The sequence below is a fragment of the Amblyraja radiata genome, chromosome 3, assembly GCF_010909765.2.
Source record: "Amblyraja radiata isolate CabotCenter1 chromosome 3, sAmbRad1.1.pri, whole genome shotgun sequence".
Lineage (NCBI taxonomy): Eukaryota > Metazoa > Chordata > Chondrichthyes > Rajiformes > Rajidae > Amblyraja > Amblyraja radiata.
In genome coordinates, this window is record NC_045958.1 from 20,499,245 (window position 1) to 20,515,234 (window position 15,990).

The window sequence follows — 15,990 nt, forward strand, 5'->3', positions numbered from 1 at the left end:
AGTCACAAATAAGGATTATACAGATGCTAACTGATAAATAAAGAATGCAATTGATCATCAACTTATTAAATAGGCAATTAATTTATTGTCAATATATTGGGTTTGTTAAGCAAATGTTCTCACATAACGTTAAAAGGGATGAGAGAACAAAAATATCCAACAAATTATTGTATAAATGCATCCTATTTTCCACCAAGAGTTCGAACCTTAACCCACCTGAAAAATGTCCATGACTACATCCCCCTGGCTAATATGCCATGTTCTCTCCAAATGGAAATCAAGGCATAACATGTCAACATTTGTCCACAAAGACTCTAACTGGGGAAAACAAAATTCATTCATCTTGTCAATCAAATAAATATTTTGGAGAATTCCACTTGATGATTCGGTTTAAAATCAGACAAGAATTACAAAGGAAAATATCAAGAAATTTGAGTTGACAATCTCACCACCACATCACTATCCCACCCAGGATATTCACCTCCCAGCTGTTGACTGCAAATGGGAACAGAGGCAATGCACGCATCCTCATGGATCCCCCTCCTGTATGCCTTCTAGCTCATGTATGCCTTCTAGCAGCAGACCCCAGAAGGTGGCACAAAGGGAGAAGGCCAAGTGGCAACCTCTTATTTTATTCTCATGATATAGGTCTTGGCTGAGGCAACAATCTGAAGAGGAGAATTATCCTTTCCTCTTTGCTGGACTCCCAATTTAATAAGCACAGGAAACCAACTATTCTTTGGATTACTTCCTTCGTTCCAAAAATAATCCTAAATGACTTCAATGAATTACTTTGAACCTGATTAATGCCCCCTCCATGACTCCTTTAAATCGAGGCTCAAAACCTATTTCTACTCCCTAGTGTTTTTGAGGCCCTCTAAGGGGGCGCTGTAAACAGTTTATGTATGTATTGTTAGGTCTGTGTACTATTGTACATAGCACATTAGTATCTGTACTGATGTACAGCACTTTGGTCAACGTGAGTTGTTTTTAAATGTGCTATACAAATAAAATTGACTGACTGATTAAAACAATTAAAATATCCCATTGAACCTAGTTTATGTGAACAATCACCAAAATGTTAAGTTAGTTGACTGCCTGTAGTTTCTGAGATGTGACCAATGCTAATCATTTGCTGCTGTTTGCAAAATAAATTCAGTTTATCCCCATTGTGGATTTAAATACTTGCAATTTGTTTCATAGAATCAGACCCATTCCCTTTGTTAAGTCACCCATTTGAACACACCTAAACAAGGAGTGTAAGCACATCTCCATATATATGAATTAATCTCATTGTTTTGTGCATAATCTGAAGTTCTCAATTATACATTCTCCATCGAAGCTCAGTGCCACCTCCCAACAGGTTGTATGAGGTCATGTTGCAGTTGTATAAGACGTTGGTGTGACCACATTTAGAGTATTGTGTTCAGTTCTGGGAACCATGTTATAGGAAAGATATTGTCAAGCTTGAAAGGGTTCAGAGAAGTGTTACAAGGATGTTGCCAGAACTAGAGGGTCTGAGCTATATGGAAAGGTTGCGTTGGCTGGGTCTCTATTCCTTGGAGTACAGGAGGATGAGGGGTGTGTATATCATGAGAGGAATAAATCAGGCAGATGCACAGAATCTCTTGCCAAGTGTGTTACGAGGACCAAAGGACATACCACTCAGGTGAAGGGGAAAAGATTTAATAGGAATCTGAGTGGTAACTTTTTCACACAAAGGGTGGTGGGTGTATGGAACAAGCTGCCAGAGGAGGCAGTTGAGACGGGGGCTATCCCAATGTTTAAGAAACAGTTACACAGGTACATGGATAGGACAAGTTTGGAGGGATATGGACCAAGCGCAGGCAGGTGGGACTACTGTAGCTGGGACATGTTGGCCGGTGTGGGCATGTAGGGCCGAAGGGCCTGTTTCCACACTGTATCACTATGACTCTATGGCTCTAACATCTATCCTGTAATGTACTACTCAATCCATGCACAATCATGGTGCTTGGGATCACTCAGTATAATTCTGAGAACCATTTGAACTGTTGCTCAGTTTCAGGAACTTTCAATGTATCATGATGTCCATCACAATTCGAATCTTGGTTCTCAGGACTGTGTACCCGCCAAAGTTTTTTTTGAAAACCTACTTTAAAAAGTTGGCACTGATTTATTTCATTAATACTGCCACATCACAATTGTCACACAGCAAATCAAACAGTCAGCTTGTAGCTATTTAACCTTCTCCAAGATTATTCCATATTTACAGCTGTATACCAGAAATTTGACATCATGCAATGATGCTGGAGTCACCATATCAGACCCATATTAGACCTTCATATTCCAGGTTTGAATTATTTAAAATATCATTTGAAGACATTAAGATTAGCAAATCACTAAATAATTAAGCCGTGACATTCACTTTAAAAAAAGGGTCATTATTAATATTTAAAGCGGTCATTCCAAGTCATTCTCTCCCACATGCTCAGTCATCGACTTAACCGTTAGACTCCAAGAGGTCATAACTGGCCAGCATGTCTTTGGGATGTGGGAGGAAAGATGTAAGACAGTGCCTAGGATCAGGATCGAAGTGTGTCCCTGCAGCTTGAGGCAGCATCATTAACTGATGTACCACCATGCCACACAATTATCTTTGCTCAAGTGCAATTCAGCTGAAAACTTGGGTGGACCAATAGCAGGCGGAATTTAATCTAGATAGGCGCGAGGTAAAGCATTTTGCTGGGTCAAATTCTGCTACGACATGTCTACTAACTGGCAGGGACCTTAGGAGCATTGATCTACATAGCTCCCTAAAACTGGCATAACAGGTAAAGGCATATAAGAACTGATAAAGGCATATGGTATGCATGCATTCATAGGGTGAGTCATTGAGTATAAACCAAAGATAGACACAAAGTGCTGAGTATAAAGTTGGGAAGGCATGCTTTAGTTGTTCAAAACATTGGTTAGACCCCACTTGGTATTGTATACAGTTATGGGCATCAAACTATGGGAAGCAATAGCGGAAATGCAGAAGAGATTCACCAGAATGGTGTAGAAAGGAACTGCAGATGCTGGTTTACACTGAAGATACACAGAAAATGTTGCAGTAACTCAGTGGGACAGGCAGCATCTCTGGATAGAAACATAGATAATAGGTGCAGGAGTAGGCCATTCGGCCCTTCGAGCCTGCACCGCCATTCAATATGATCATGGCTGATCATCCAACTCAGTATCCTGTACCTGCCTTCTCTCCATACCCCCTGATCCCTTTAGCCACAAGGGCCACATCTACCTCCCTCTTAAATATAGCCAATGAAATGGCCTCAACTACCTTCTGTGGCAGAGAATTCCAGATATTCACCACTCTCTGTGTGAAAAATGTTTTTCTCATCTCGGTCCTAAAAGATTTCCCCTTTATCCTTAAACTGTGACCCCTTGTTCTGGACTTCCCCAACATCGGGAACAATCTTCCTGCATCTAGCCTGTCCAACCCCTTAAGAATTTAGTAAGTTTCTATAAGATCCCCCCTCAATCTTCTAAATTCTAGCGAATACAAGCATAGAAGTAATGGGTGACATCTTGACCCGAAACATCACCCATTGCTTCTATCCAGAGATGCTGCCTGTCCCGCTGAGTTACTCCAGCATTTTCTGTCTATCTTCACCAGTATGGTGCCTGGAATGGAGGGCTGTAGTTATGAAGAACGATTAGATAGGCTGGGTTTATTCTCACTAGATTGTAAGAAGCTGAGGAGTGACTTTATAAAAATTTGCAAAATGATGAGATGCATAGATAGGAAAGAACAGTCGATGCTGGTTTAAATCGAAGGTAGACACAAAATGCTGGAGTAACTCAGCAGGACTCTGAAGAAGGGTCTTGACCGGAAGCGTCACCCATTCCTTCTCTCCAGAGATGCCGCCTGTCCCACTGAGCCTATTTTAGTGCATAGATAGGATAGATAGTCAGAATCTTTTTCCCAGCAAAGCCAAGTCTGAACCTAGAGAGCACAGGTTTAAGGTGAGATATGACCCTAATGTGGGGAGAAGGGATTAGCATAGATAGGTTGACATGGATGAAAGGGCCCAATTTTTGAGCTGCACATTTCTAAGATTCTATGAATGGAAAGCCCTGATTTACAGGAAAAGTAGAAATTACAATCACTCTGTCAGTAAAAAAAAAATATTTTTCACAATTGTCCTGTTTCTTTTCACCATCTCATTAAATCTATGTCCACTGGTTCACCAATGGAAATATTTATCTACTAAATCTTATTCCAAACCTCTTTACTCCAAGGTGAATGACCCCATCAAAGTACACTTTCACTTCCAGTGATTTATGCACATATATACCCAGCCTCCTTCATAACTTTCAAAACTATATTGCCACTCTTCATTCTTCATGCCGAAATGAATCACTTCACACTCCGCAGTATTAACTTTCAGCTCCCATTTATTGCCCATTCTGTCAGTTTATTTATGTCCTTGCTGTTTATTGCTGTCCTCTTCCATGCTACCATTCTTCCGAATATATAAACGTTTGCACACAGTTTAGTCACTTACTTAAAGTTGTGCCAAAGCATTTTATTTGCTGAGTTTCAAGTTTCTATAACTATAATTAAGTTGAATGGAAATTAGTTAGCTCTGGTAACTTCGATGCCACTGATGTGAGATGGGAAAGTGGAAGTCAGAAAATCCTAAGGATAGGAGAGCTGCTGAACTTGTCTGGATTTAGTTTAGTTTAGCTTAGAGATATAGCACGGAAACAGATCCTTCTGCCCACCGAGCCCAGACCGAACAGTGATCCCCGCACATTAACACCATCCAACACACACTAGGGACAATTTACACTTGTACCAAGCCAATTTACCTACATACTTGTACGTCTTTGGAGTGTGGGAGGAAACCAAACATCTCGGAGAAAACCCACGCAGTCACGGGGAGTTATGCTGAATGTTTCCAGTGTTTTCTGTTTTAAAACTATCAGGGCAAAGAAACATAGAAACATAGAAAATAGGTGCAGGAGTAGGCCATTCGGCCCTTCGAGCCTGCAACGCCATTCAATATGATCATGGCTGATCATCCAACTCGGTATCCTGTACCTGCCTTCTCTCCATACCCCCTGATCCCTTTAGCCACAAGGGCCACATCTAACTCCCTCTTAAATATGGCCAATGAACTGGCCTCAACTACCTTCTGTGGCAGAGAATTCCACAGATTCACCACTCTCTGTGTGAAAAATGTTTTTTTCATCTCGGTCCTAAAAGATTTCCCCCTTATCCTTAAACTGTGACCCCTTGTTCTGGACTTCCCCAACATCGGGAACAATCTTCCTGCATCTAGCTTGTCCAACTCCTTATAATGGGATTTAATGATGAAGTGGTACAGGAACGAGGACCTGCAATCAAGTGCTTCATTTGGCAGAATGGAAATTAGAGCAAAACTACTGACAAGATTTTAAAAAATAGCAAAATTATATAGATTAAATTACAACTGAGGAAAATCTCATTAGATAGGGAAAATGGCACTGATCTGAGGCAGAAATCCTCAGTAAATGACCCAGCCCATGCAATCATGGAATATTCAAACTGAATTATTCCCAGTAATTAATTAAAATTTACTGCTTTACAGATTGTAAAGATGCAGACATTTTCACACAAGGCATTGCCAGTATTTGCTTTGTCATGCTATTCATATCAAATATGAAACAGCAGCAGTTACTTCACAGCAGAGGGAAAAGCGACCCGTAGATATTTCCATGCAGCTGTTATAATTGTAGAAAGAGCAGATTACTAATATCTCTGAAAAATGTTGCACAGTGATGACAGCTAGGTAATATTTTATGGGGGACAAATAACATTTAAAAATAAAGTATTCAAAATGCAATTCATAATTGCAGTTAATAAATGATGTTCGTGGATATCAGAATTATCATGAGGCTATCAACATTTTACAATAATTAAAGCACAGCAAGCAGCGGTAGAGTTGCTGCCTTACAGCACCAGAGACCCGGCCTCAATCTTGACTATGGGTCTGGGTGGGATTTGTACTTTCTCCCTGTGACTGTGTGGGTTTTCACTGGGTGCTGTGGTTTTTTCCCACATTCCAAAGACATGCAATTACACAATTGGCTTGTGTAAATTGTCCCTAATGTGTGGGATAGAACTAGTGTACAGGTGTTGTAGTGTTGGTAGGCACTGGCTCGGTGGGCCAAAGGGCCTGTTTCCACCTATACCTCTCAACTAAACTAAACTAATGCAGCTAAATTCTGAAATAGACCAATTAATTGCCATTGGACTAGTTTATAAATCATGCAATCCTTTCTTATCCAGTGAGAAGAAACATCAACATTCAATCATAAATTACTGTCACTCATTTCCCGTCCTGTTATATAGAAAATAATTTGAGATTAAATCAATAGTGTGGTGTAGATAAATAGATGCATAAATAGACTCCACCACACTTAGGCAATGTGAACGATTCTCAGTGGAAGTTTTCAGTGGTTTCTGTATAAAGAATGGAATGAGATCAAGTGGATTTCAACTTGGCCTCTGATGTTCAAGGAGAGATCAAGCAGTGTCAGTGAAAGCCTGGGACTGAAGCACCGAATGTCAAACACCACTGCTTGGATAAGGCCTCATCTAGTGTTGTGCAGATGGGGACCAGTCTCTTAGAAAATATACCCATAGGTGTCCTTGTATAAATTGTATGCTCCCCCATCACTGGTGGAGGCCATTCATACTATCAAAACTATGCAGCTCTTGGAATCATCCCATCAAGCATCATTCTCTCCATTATAACCTATTCGCTCCTCCATATAAAGTTCACCTGAAATTACTGTGCGATTGCTTTGTTAAATACGGACCAAAAAATATTAGCAAAAACACTAGCTAGAAGACTAAGTCAATATGTTAGTAAATTAATAAATGAGGATCAAACGGGATTTATACCCAAGAGACATTCATTTAATAACCTGAGACGTCTGCTTAACATAATGCATTCACACAAACCTCAAGAACAAGAGTTAGCTATCATTTCATTGGACGCAGAAAAAGCGTTTGATCAAGTAGAATGGGATTATATGATTAAAGTATTGTAAACATTTCAAATGGGAGAGAACTTAATCGCATGGATAAAATTATTATATAACAAACCCACGGCTAGAATATTAACTAAAAATATACTATCTACGAAATTCCAATTAACAAGGGGTAATAGACAAGGATGTTCATTATCACCGCTGTTATTCGCTCTGGTAATTGAACCTTTAGCTGAAAAAATTAGAACACATCCGGATATTTACGGTTATAATACTAAATACTCAAATAACAAAATATCCTTATATGCAGACGATGTATTACTGTATATCACAAAACCCCAAATCAGTATACCAAACATATTAAATCTAATTGAGGACTTTGGATCTTTCTCAGGATACAGAATAAACTGGAACAAAAGTGAAATTATGTCGATAAAACCGAAAGACTCAACACATCTCTTGAAATTCCCCTTTAAAATAGCCACAGAAAAATTTAAATATTTAGGAATTGAAATCACTAGAAACTATCACGCTATGTTTAACGCCAATTATAGCCCCTTATTTAAGAAATTAAATAATCTAATCAAATTCTGGAAAACGCTCCCGATGTCTTTAATAGGTCGAATAAATGCTATAAAAATGATCTTTTTACCACAAATCCTATATTTATTTCAATCAATTCCAATATATCTTCCAAAAAAGTTTTTCAAAAAACGAGACTCAGACATTACAAATTTTATATGGGATTATAAATCCCACAGAATACAAAGAGCACACCTTAGTAAATCAAAAGAGTTGGGTGGTCTAGCGCTCCCTAATTTTATGTACTATAATTGGGCAGTAAATATTAAAAATATGATTCACCTGCTGGACAATTCTGCCCAGCAGGTGGACTGGATTGTAATGGAGAGAGAGGACTGCTCTCCGTGTAATACAGGAGCGACTCTCCTCTCACCAATGAATCTGAATAACAAAAATTATAATAAAAATCCTATGATACATAGCACAATTAGAACTTGGAAACAAATAAAACAGAATCTAAAATTAAGAAATCTATCTCTTTTAATGCCAATAGTCAATAACCTGTCGTTTAAACCTTCAATTATAGATAAATCATTTACACAATGGGAAAGAATGGGAATTAAAATGCTCGGAGACTTGTATGAATTAGGAAAATTATTATCATTTCAACAATTACAACTGAAATATAATTAGAAAAATAATCAATATTTTAAATATCTTCAAATCCGTGACTATCTGAAAAAATACACAAAAGACTATCATAACATGTCCCATGACTTATTGGATGAAGCCATGAAGACAAAGGCTGAATCAGCAAATCTAATATCATACTTATACAACATTATTTTAAATATAGAAATACCTACAACCGATGGTATTAGAAGAGACTGGGAACAAGAACTAGCTATAAAAATTTCAAAAGAGAGCTGGGATAAACACTTACTATATGTGCATAAATGCTCGATCAACGCACGACATACTCTAATTCAATATAAAACATTACATCTATATCACTAAAAGTCTGTTCTTGACCGGTTTTGGCCATCTGTGCTGCGATTTTCGAGAGAACGCCGCCACCTACGGCCATCATTTTTGGCCACCTTGCTCAGAGCCCCCCTCCGCCGTATGTGTGCCGAGGATTTTTCCCGTCGATGAAAAATGACAGAGATATTAATGATTTTACAAAATTCCCCATTCTCTCTGCTGCCCCTGCTGGCGGCAGGGGGGAGGGACTATAAAACCAGGAAGTGGTGTGCCTCAATCAGTGTCTGCAAGCTGGAGGAATGCAGAGGGTCACGTTTCTCTGAGCTGTGAATAACACTGAACACATGTCTACTCAAATGTAAGTGTCATTGGTGGTTCTAAAATGCTTGCAGAATGTGTCTTTTTTGGTTCTAAAATGTTTTTTAGGTTCTCCCCCCCCCCCTCCTCTCTCCCCCCCTCTCCTCTCCCCCCCCCCCCGTCTCCTCTCCCCCCTCTCCTCTCCCCCCTCCTCTCCCCCCTTTCCTCTCCTCCCCCCCTCTCCCCCCCTTTCCTCTCCTCCCCCCTCACCCCCCCTCTCCTCTCCTCTCCTCTCCCCTTCTCCCCCCCTCCTCTCCCCCCCTGCTCTCCCCCCCCTCTCCTCTCCCCCCCTCTCCTTCCCCCCCTCTCCTCTCTCCCCTCCCCCTCTCTCTCTCTCCCCTCTTTTTCTCCATCCCCCCCCCCCACCATCCCTCCCCAAAACCCCCCTCCCCTCCACACACCCCTACCCCCGTCCCTCCACCCTCCCTCCCCTCCCTGCTCCCCACCTCTCCCCCTCCCCTCTCAGCACACCCTCTCTCTCCCTCTCTCTCCCCATCTTTCCTCTCTCTCCCCTCTCTCCCCCCTCTTTCCCCTCTCTCCCCCTCTCCTCCCCCCTCTCTCCTCCCCCCCTCTCTCCTCCCCCCTCTCCCCTCTCACCTCCCCCTCCCCCTCTCTCCTCCGCCTCCCCCTCCCCCTCTACCCTCCCCCTCTCCCCTCTCCCCACCCCCTCCCCCACTCTCCTCCCCCCTCTCTCCTCCCCCCTCCCCCCTCTCCCCCCCTCTCTCTCTCTCCCCTCCTCCCCTCCCCTAAACCCCCTCCCCTATTCCATCCACCCTCCCCCCTACCTCCCCCTCCCCCTCCCTGCTCCCCACCTCTCCCCCTCACCCCCCTCTCAGCACCCCCTCTCTCTCCCCCTCACTCTCACCCTCTCTCTCTCCTCCCCTCCTTTCCCCTCTCACCCACCCTCCCTCTTCTCCTCCTCTCCACCCCCTCTCCCTCTTGCCCCTCTCGCCCCTCTCTCTGTGTCTCTGTCTCTCTCTCTGTCTCTGCCCCTTCTCTCTCTGCCCTCACTCTCTAACCCCCCCCCCCCCCCCTCTCGAGGTGTGACTGCAAGTTGGAGGTTATGCGTCAGTAGATAGGGTGTTTATGGGGTAAAAGGAGCAAATCAATAATATTAATATAATATCAAGGGGGGTAATTAGCGTGAGTGCAGGGGGGGGGGGGGATAGTTAGTGTGTGTGACGCTGCATGCCGCCTCCCCCCTCCCCCCCCACAACCGCACGTTGGGGGAACAGACCCAACGGGTCTGCACTTGGTCTAGTAGACTATATTATTCAAAAACTAAAATAAATAAACTTTTCCCCAATGTCTCACCCATTTGTGATAAATGTCAGTCACAAGAAGCTACTCTTTTGTTTTTTGTATAAAAATCCAAACATTTTGGAACGAAATATTTGAAATCTTCACAAAATTATTTTAAATAAAACTTGTACCAAAAGCAGAATGGATCATTTTTGGAATATCGGAAGGTAACCCCGAATTAAACGTGTTTCAAAAGAACTTACTTAATTACGGGCTAATAATGGGAAAAAAGCTTATACTCAAATTTTGGAATAATGCTCCAATACCAACAATAAAAATGTGGATTTCAAACATGTTCGAAACACTACACTTGGAAGAGATGAGACTCCTCCTAGCAGGCAAAGCAGACCACTTCCAAAAGACGTGGTCTGCATTTATGGAACTATTACAAGCATAAGGTGCAATAGTAATTTAAAATATAAATGGTACCAGGATCTGGTAACGGGAGGTAAAAAAAAAAAAAAAATTTAAAACACGGTTGGTATATCCTTTTTTGCGAGATTTGTGTTACAATAGAGCGATTGTTTTTCCTTTTTTTTCTTTTCTTTCTAGGGTCTTATTTCCTTTCTTTACTTCCTTCTCTAACTTCTTCCCTAAGGGGCTTTCTTTTCCCAACACTTTCCTGCACCTTCACGATTCTTGCTCACTTTACTTACTACTTTTATTTCTATCTTTTTTAAAGCTCGAAAAACGAAGTGGTACAACAAATGTAATAAGATATATCTGATGTGTATTATTGTAATTTACTGTACTTCTAATAAAACAAAAATAAAAAAAATAAAAATAAAAAAAATTACTGTGCGACGGAGTGGACATAGCTCTCATAATTTTCCACAAGGCCTCAGATGAATCTGATCCAGCCAATTGTTGGACCATCAATCAATAATGATCAGTTTAGGTTTTGTCAAGTCCATGTACGCAAGACTTCATTGTGGCCATCACCCAAACATTTAGTTTAGTTTAGTTTAGTTTATTGTCACATGTACCGAGGCACAGTGAGAAGCTTTTGTTGCGTGCTATCCACTCAGTGGAAAGACTACACATGATTATAATTGAGCCATCCACAGTGTCCCGATACATGATAAAGGGAATAACATTTAGAACAAGATAAAATCCAGAACAGTCCGAATAAAGATAGTCCGAGAGTCTCCAGTGAGGTAGATAGTCAGGATCACTTGCTAGTTGTTGATACGATCCCTTGCCTGATAACAGCTGGGAAGAAATTATCCCTGAATCTGGAGGTGTGCATTTTCACACATCTGTACCTCATGTCTGATGGGAGAGGGGAGAAGACAGAGTGACCCAGGTGAGACTCGTCCTTGATTGTGCTGATGGCCTTGAAGAGGCAGCCTGAAGTGTAAATGGAGTCAATGGAAGGGAGGTTGGTTTGTGTGATGGTCTGGGCTAGGGACAAAAACTCTGAACTTCACGGTCCAAGCAGGAACCAAGGCTAAAAAATCTGTACCTGTTCCATCAATAACTTCTGTGCAGTATAAGGTTAAGAGAGATGTTTACACAGTACTCTATTCATAGAAACATAGAAAATAGGTGCAGGAGTAGGCCATTCGGCCCTTCGAGCCTGCAGCGCCATTCAATATGATCATGGCTGATCATCCAACTCAGTATCCTGTACCTGCCTTTTCTCCATACCCCTTCATCCCTTTAGCCACAAGGGCCACATCTAATTCCCTCTTAAATATAGCCAATGAACTGGCCTCAACTACCTTCTGTGGCAGAGAATTCCACAGATTCACCACTCTCTGTGTAAAAAATGATTTTCTCATCTCGGTCCTAAAAGACTTCCCTCTTATCCTTAAACCGTGACCCCTTGTTCTGGACTTCCCCAACATCGGGAATAATCTTCCTGCATCTAGCCTGTCCAACCCCTTAAGAATGTTGTAAGTTTCTATAAGATCACCCCTCAATCTTCTAAATTCTAGCGAGTACAAGCCAAGTCTATCCAGTTTTTCTTCATATGAAAGTCCTGCCATCCCAGGAATCAGTCTGGTGAACCTTCTCTGTACTCCCTCTATGGCAAGAATGTCTTTCCTCAGATTAGGAGACCAAAACTGTACGCAATACTCTAGGTGTGGTCTCACCAAGACCCTGTACAACTGCAGTAGAACCTCCCTGCTCCTATACTCAAATCCTTTTGCTATGAAACTCAAATCCTTTTGCTATGAAACTCAAATTCTTTTGCTATGAATTCAATTAGCACAACTCCTCACTTAATGCAGCAGTTTGAATCTGCATACACTGCCAAACCAGGACAATCATCAGGCACGTTATATTTGTCGGGAAATGCCTATCTCCAACAATAAAGAGGCTGCCATCTCCACTTGTGTTTCAAGGACACTATTATTACAAATCCTCATAGTCAATATCATTGTGGGCACCACTGACCAGAAAGCTAAGTGACAGTCACATAAAAAGCTACAGATGAATATGACACATATAATTTATCTCCTGACTCAAATAATTTCCACTATCTGCAAGATACAAATCATGATGGATTGGTGGAATGAATGTGATGGAATCGTTTCCAGGTGCCTAGATGAGTGCAGTTCTAACCATAGTTGGAACCAACCAGGATAAAGCTACTTGCTTGACAGGCACCTGGTCCATTGCCAACCACTGACTATCTGCAATGTTTATCATCTACAGAGTGCACGTCTGCACTTCACTGAAGCTTCATTGATAACATCTCCCAAATCCACAACCCTATTACCAACAGAAAAAGGTCAGTAAGCACATGGAGTCTACAAAATTCCTCCTGAATATAGAAACATAAAAAAATAGGTGCAGAAGTAGACCATTCAGCCCTTCGAGTTAGCACCGCCATTCAATATGATCATGGCTGATCATCTAAAATCAGTACTCCATTCCTGCTTTTTCCCCATATCCCTTGATTCCTTTAGCCCCAAGAGCTAAATCTAACTCTCTTGAAAACATCCAGTGATTATAGCATCCATATATTATAGCATTCCTTCATCTCTGCTGGATTAAAACTCCCATTCAATCATTCTTTGGATCGGCCTTTAGCACAAAAAAGCTTAAAATCATCAAGTCAGCTATGACAATATAAAATATAATGTTCATTAAATTTTGAGGAAACAACATCATATAAGGTAGCAAGATTCTTAAAATGGCTGGTAGCATGCAGAGTATGGCACAAGGTGCATGTAAGTTGAGTTCAACTTCATTTTACATAACAATGCAAATGTTTTTTAAATGTTTCTGCAAACCCAACTGAGGGAATTTGAATTGCCATTAAAATGTTTTTCAAATTAACAGTTAATCAACATTGGAATGCTTGGCAATGTACTTTCATAATCTCTTAACATTTCATGGTTGAACATTTCATAATTTGATAAGAGTCTGTTTTCATCTTGATAAGTGTCTGTTCCTCAGTTGGGTATGCAGAAACAATTTAAAATTTGCATTGTTATATAAAATGAAGTAGAACTAAACTTACATGCACCTATCACGATACTCTGCATGCTATAGCTCATTTTAAGAATCATGCTACCTTATACGATGTTGGTTTTAAAAATTTAACATGACAATAATTTTTGTTTAACTGACTCTTGATATACCGGCATATTTAAAAAAAAATTCAAGTCACAAGGAAAGCTCAAGATAATTCAAACCATCCCAAGCTTATTACCATAAGCACCTAGTGTGTTCAATATGTGGTTCTTTGCCTACCTGGTTGCTGAGGGTGAAGAATCCTCTTCGGGTAGGTTTTACTGCGGGTTCTCTGCACATTCTGATCAGGCCGTGGAAGCTCAATGGACTGGTCTCTGCTTAGTTGAAATGCAGTCTTACCGCTGCTCAAAAACAAAACATTAGATTTTTATTTTTTGTACACATTTTTTACACATGTATGCATACATGAGCATGTGAAATTATTTTATTTGCACATTGCACTATTTATTATAGATAAATAAATATTTGTTTACAAAATGTTAGAATGTCCATATGTATTCATACTGTGAACTAACGTGGATTACTCACTTTTATTCGCAAACATTGAACATCACTTCCCCAACATGTCAATATATGCATGTTGGACTGAAATGAATGAAGAAGTGTAATTGCAGTAATGGTCCAATAAGTTACTCTGCAGAATTCTCGTCTATTGTTATCAACTGGTACATTCACAGTAATGTCAAACTTGTGCATTACTCAAGAGAGTCAAGAGTGTTTTATTGTCATATTACCCAAAATGGAAGAAAGAAATTCTTACTTGCAGCAGCAGCATAACATGCTGCGGCACTGAGGGAGCCACCAGGTTGAAAACACTACTGGTATAAAAATGTTCCATAGACTCATTTTAAAGGTTATTTACTGCTGCATGACAGAATACTGGTGAAGGCAGATATATTGATATATAGTGTTTAAGAAGGAACTGCAGATGCTGGAAAATCGAAGGTACACAAAAAATGCTGGAGAAACTCAGCGGGTGCAGCACCATCTATGGAGCGAAGGAAATAGGCAACGTTTCGGGCCGAAACGTTGCCTATCTCCTTCGCTCCATAGATGCTGCTGCACCCGCTGAGTTTCTCCAGCATTTTTGTGTAAATTGATATATAGCCAGGCATGATAATTGATTGATTAGTAAATTTAGAGAGAGCCTTGGGTAACATTTGGTTAACTGGCATATTTGATTGACCAGTCCCTTTCAAGGTTATGAAGAGTTTAGGGACGTTCCAGGCATGGCATTTCTTCAGCCCTCCCTTGGAGTCATGCCACCACTCATCTTACTTGTCATGTTTTGAGCAAGCAAGATAGACCCTCTACACCAGGTAAGAATATGCATAGAATAATTGTGTACAACAATTACTTATGCTAGCAAGAACTGGTCTGAAAGTCTCTCAGAAAATTTGGCAAATTGTGACCAACCTCAAAGCGAGGTGCTGTAGCATTGCATCTCAATCTTTTTCAACCTACCTCAAATCCCCAAATAAAATTGTAATACAAATATTAAATTTAAAGATAACTAAATATTACAAATTCTCTCCTCACAGGTTTAAAATATTATGTAATGACAAGACACAAGACATTTTTGCCGTGTTGGGTCAATGGAAGATTATTTAAACAATGTAAAAGAAACATAGAAAATAGGTGCAGGAGGAGGCCATTTGGCCCTTCGAGCCAGCACCGCCATTCATTGTGATCATGGCTGATCGTCCCCAATCAATAACCCGTGCCTGCCTTCTCCCCATATCCCTTGATTCCACTAGCCCCTTGAGCTCTATCTAACTCTCTCTTAAATCCTTCCAGAGTTTTGGCCTCCACTGCCCTCTGTGGCAGGGAATTCCACAAATTCACAACTCTCTAGGTGAAAAGATATGGAAAAAAAAAATCTACCAGTACAAACACAGCATCCTTAATGATTCAAATTACCTGAGGGAGAGATTGTGCGATTACTACAGCACATTATCAAAAATAGTTTGGATCTCTGTTTTGGGACAAAATGCTGACAAAATAATTTCACTTAAAAATAAAACAAATAAATTCCAAAAATCAGTTACTGCCTATTTAATGATATCACATAATTTCCTTTGACGATGTAAGGGGGATCTATTGTAATTACTATTGTCTGCCTAAGTTAGACAAAAATGCTGGAGAAACTCAGTGGGTGAGGCAGCATCTATGGAGCAAAGGAATAGGTGGTGTTTTGGGTTGAGACCCTTCTCAGGTGATTTATCATGTGGTTTTAAAAATCAGAGGACTATTGATTAAGTTTTGACTTCTGCAGGCCCTATGGGATTGCTCTGCTCCATTAAAATGTAATTT

The 15,990-nt window shown here is 40.6% G+C and overlaps 1 protein-coding gene across 4 annotated transcripts in view; it reads right to left on the minus strand.

Annotated features, from left to right (window-relative positions):
• The window catches only part of epb41l4a (erythrocyte membrane protein band 4.1 like 4A), a 177,997-nt gene that overhangs the window by 24,377 nt on the left and 137,630 nt on the right, over positions 1 to 15,990 (minus strand). For all 4 annotated transcript variants that reach the window (XM_033017423.1, XM_033017424.1, XM_033017422.1 and 1 more), the window contains one exon: positions 13,897 to 14,018. In XM_033017423.1, coding sequence (XP_032873314.1) covers positions 13,897 to 14,018 — 122 coding nt within the window. The remainder of the gene's footprint in view (positions 1 to 13,896; positions 14,019 to 15,990) is intronic.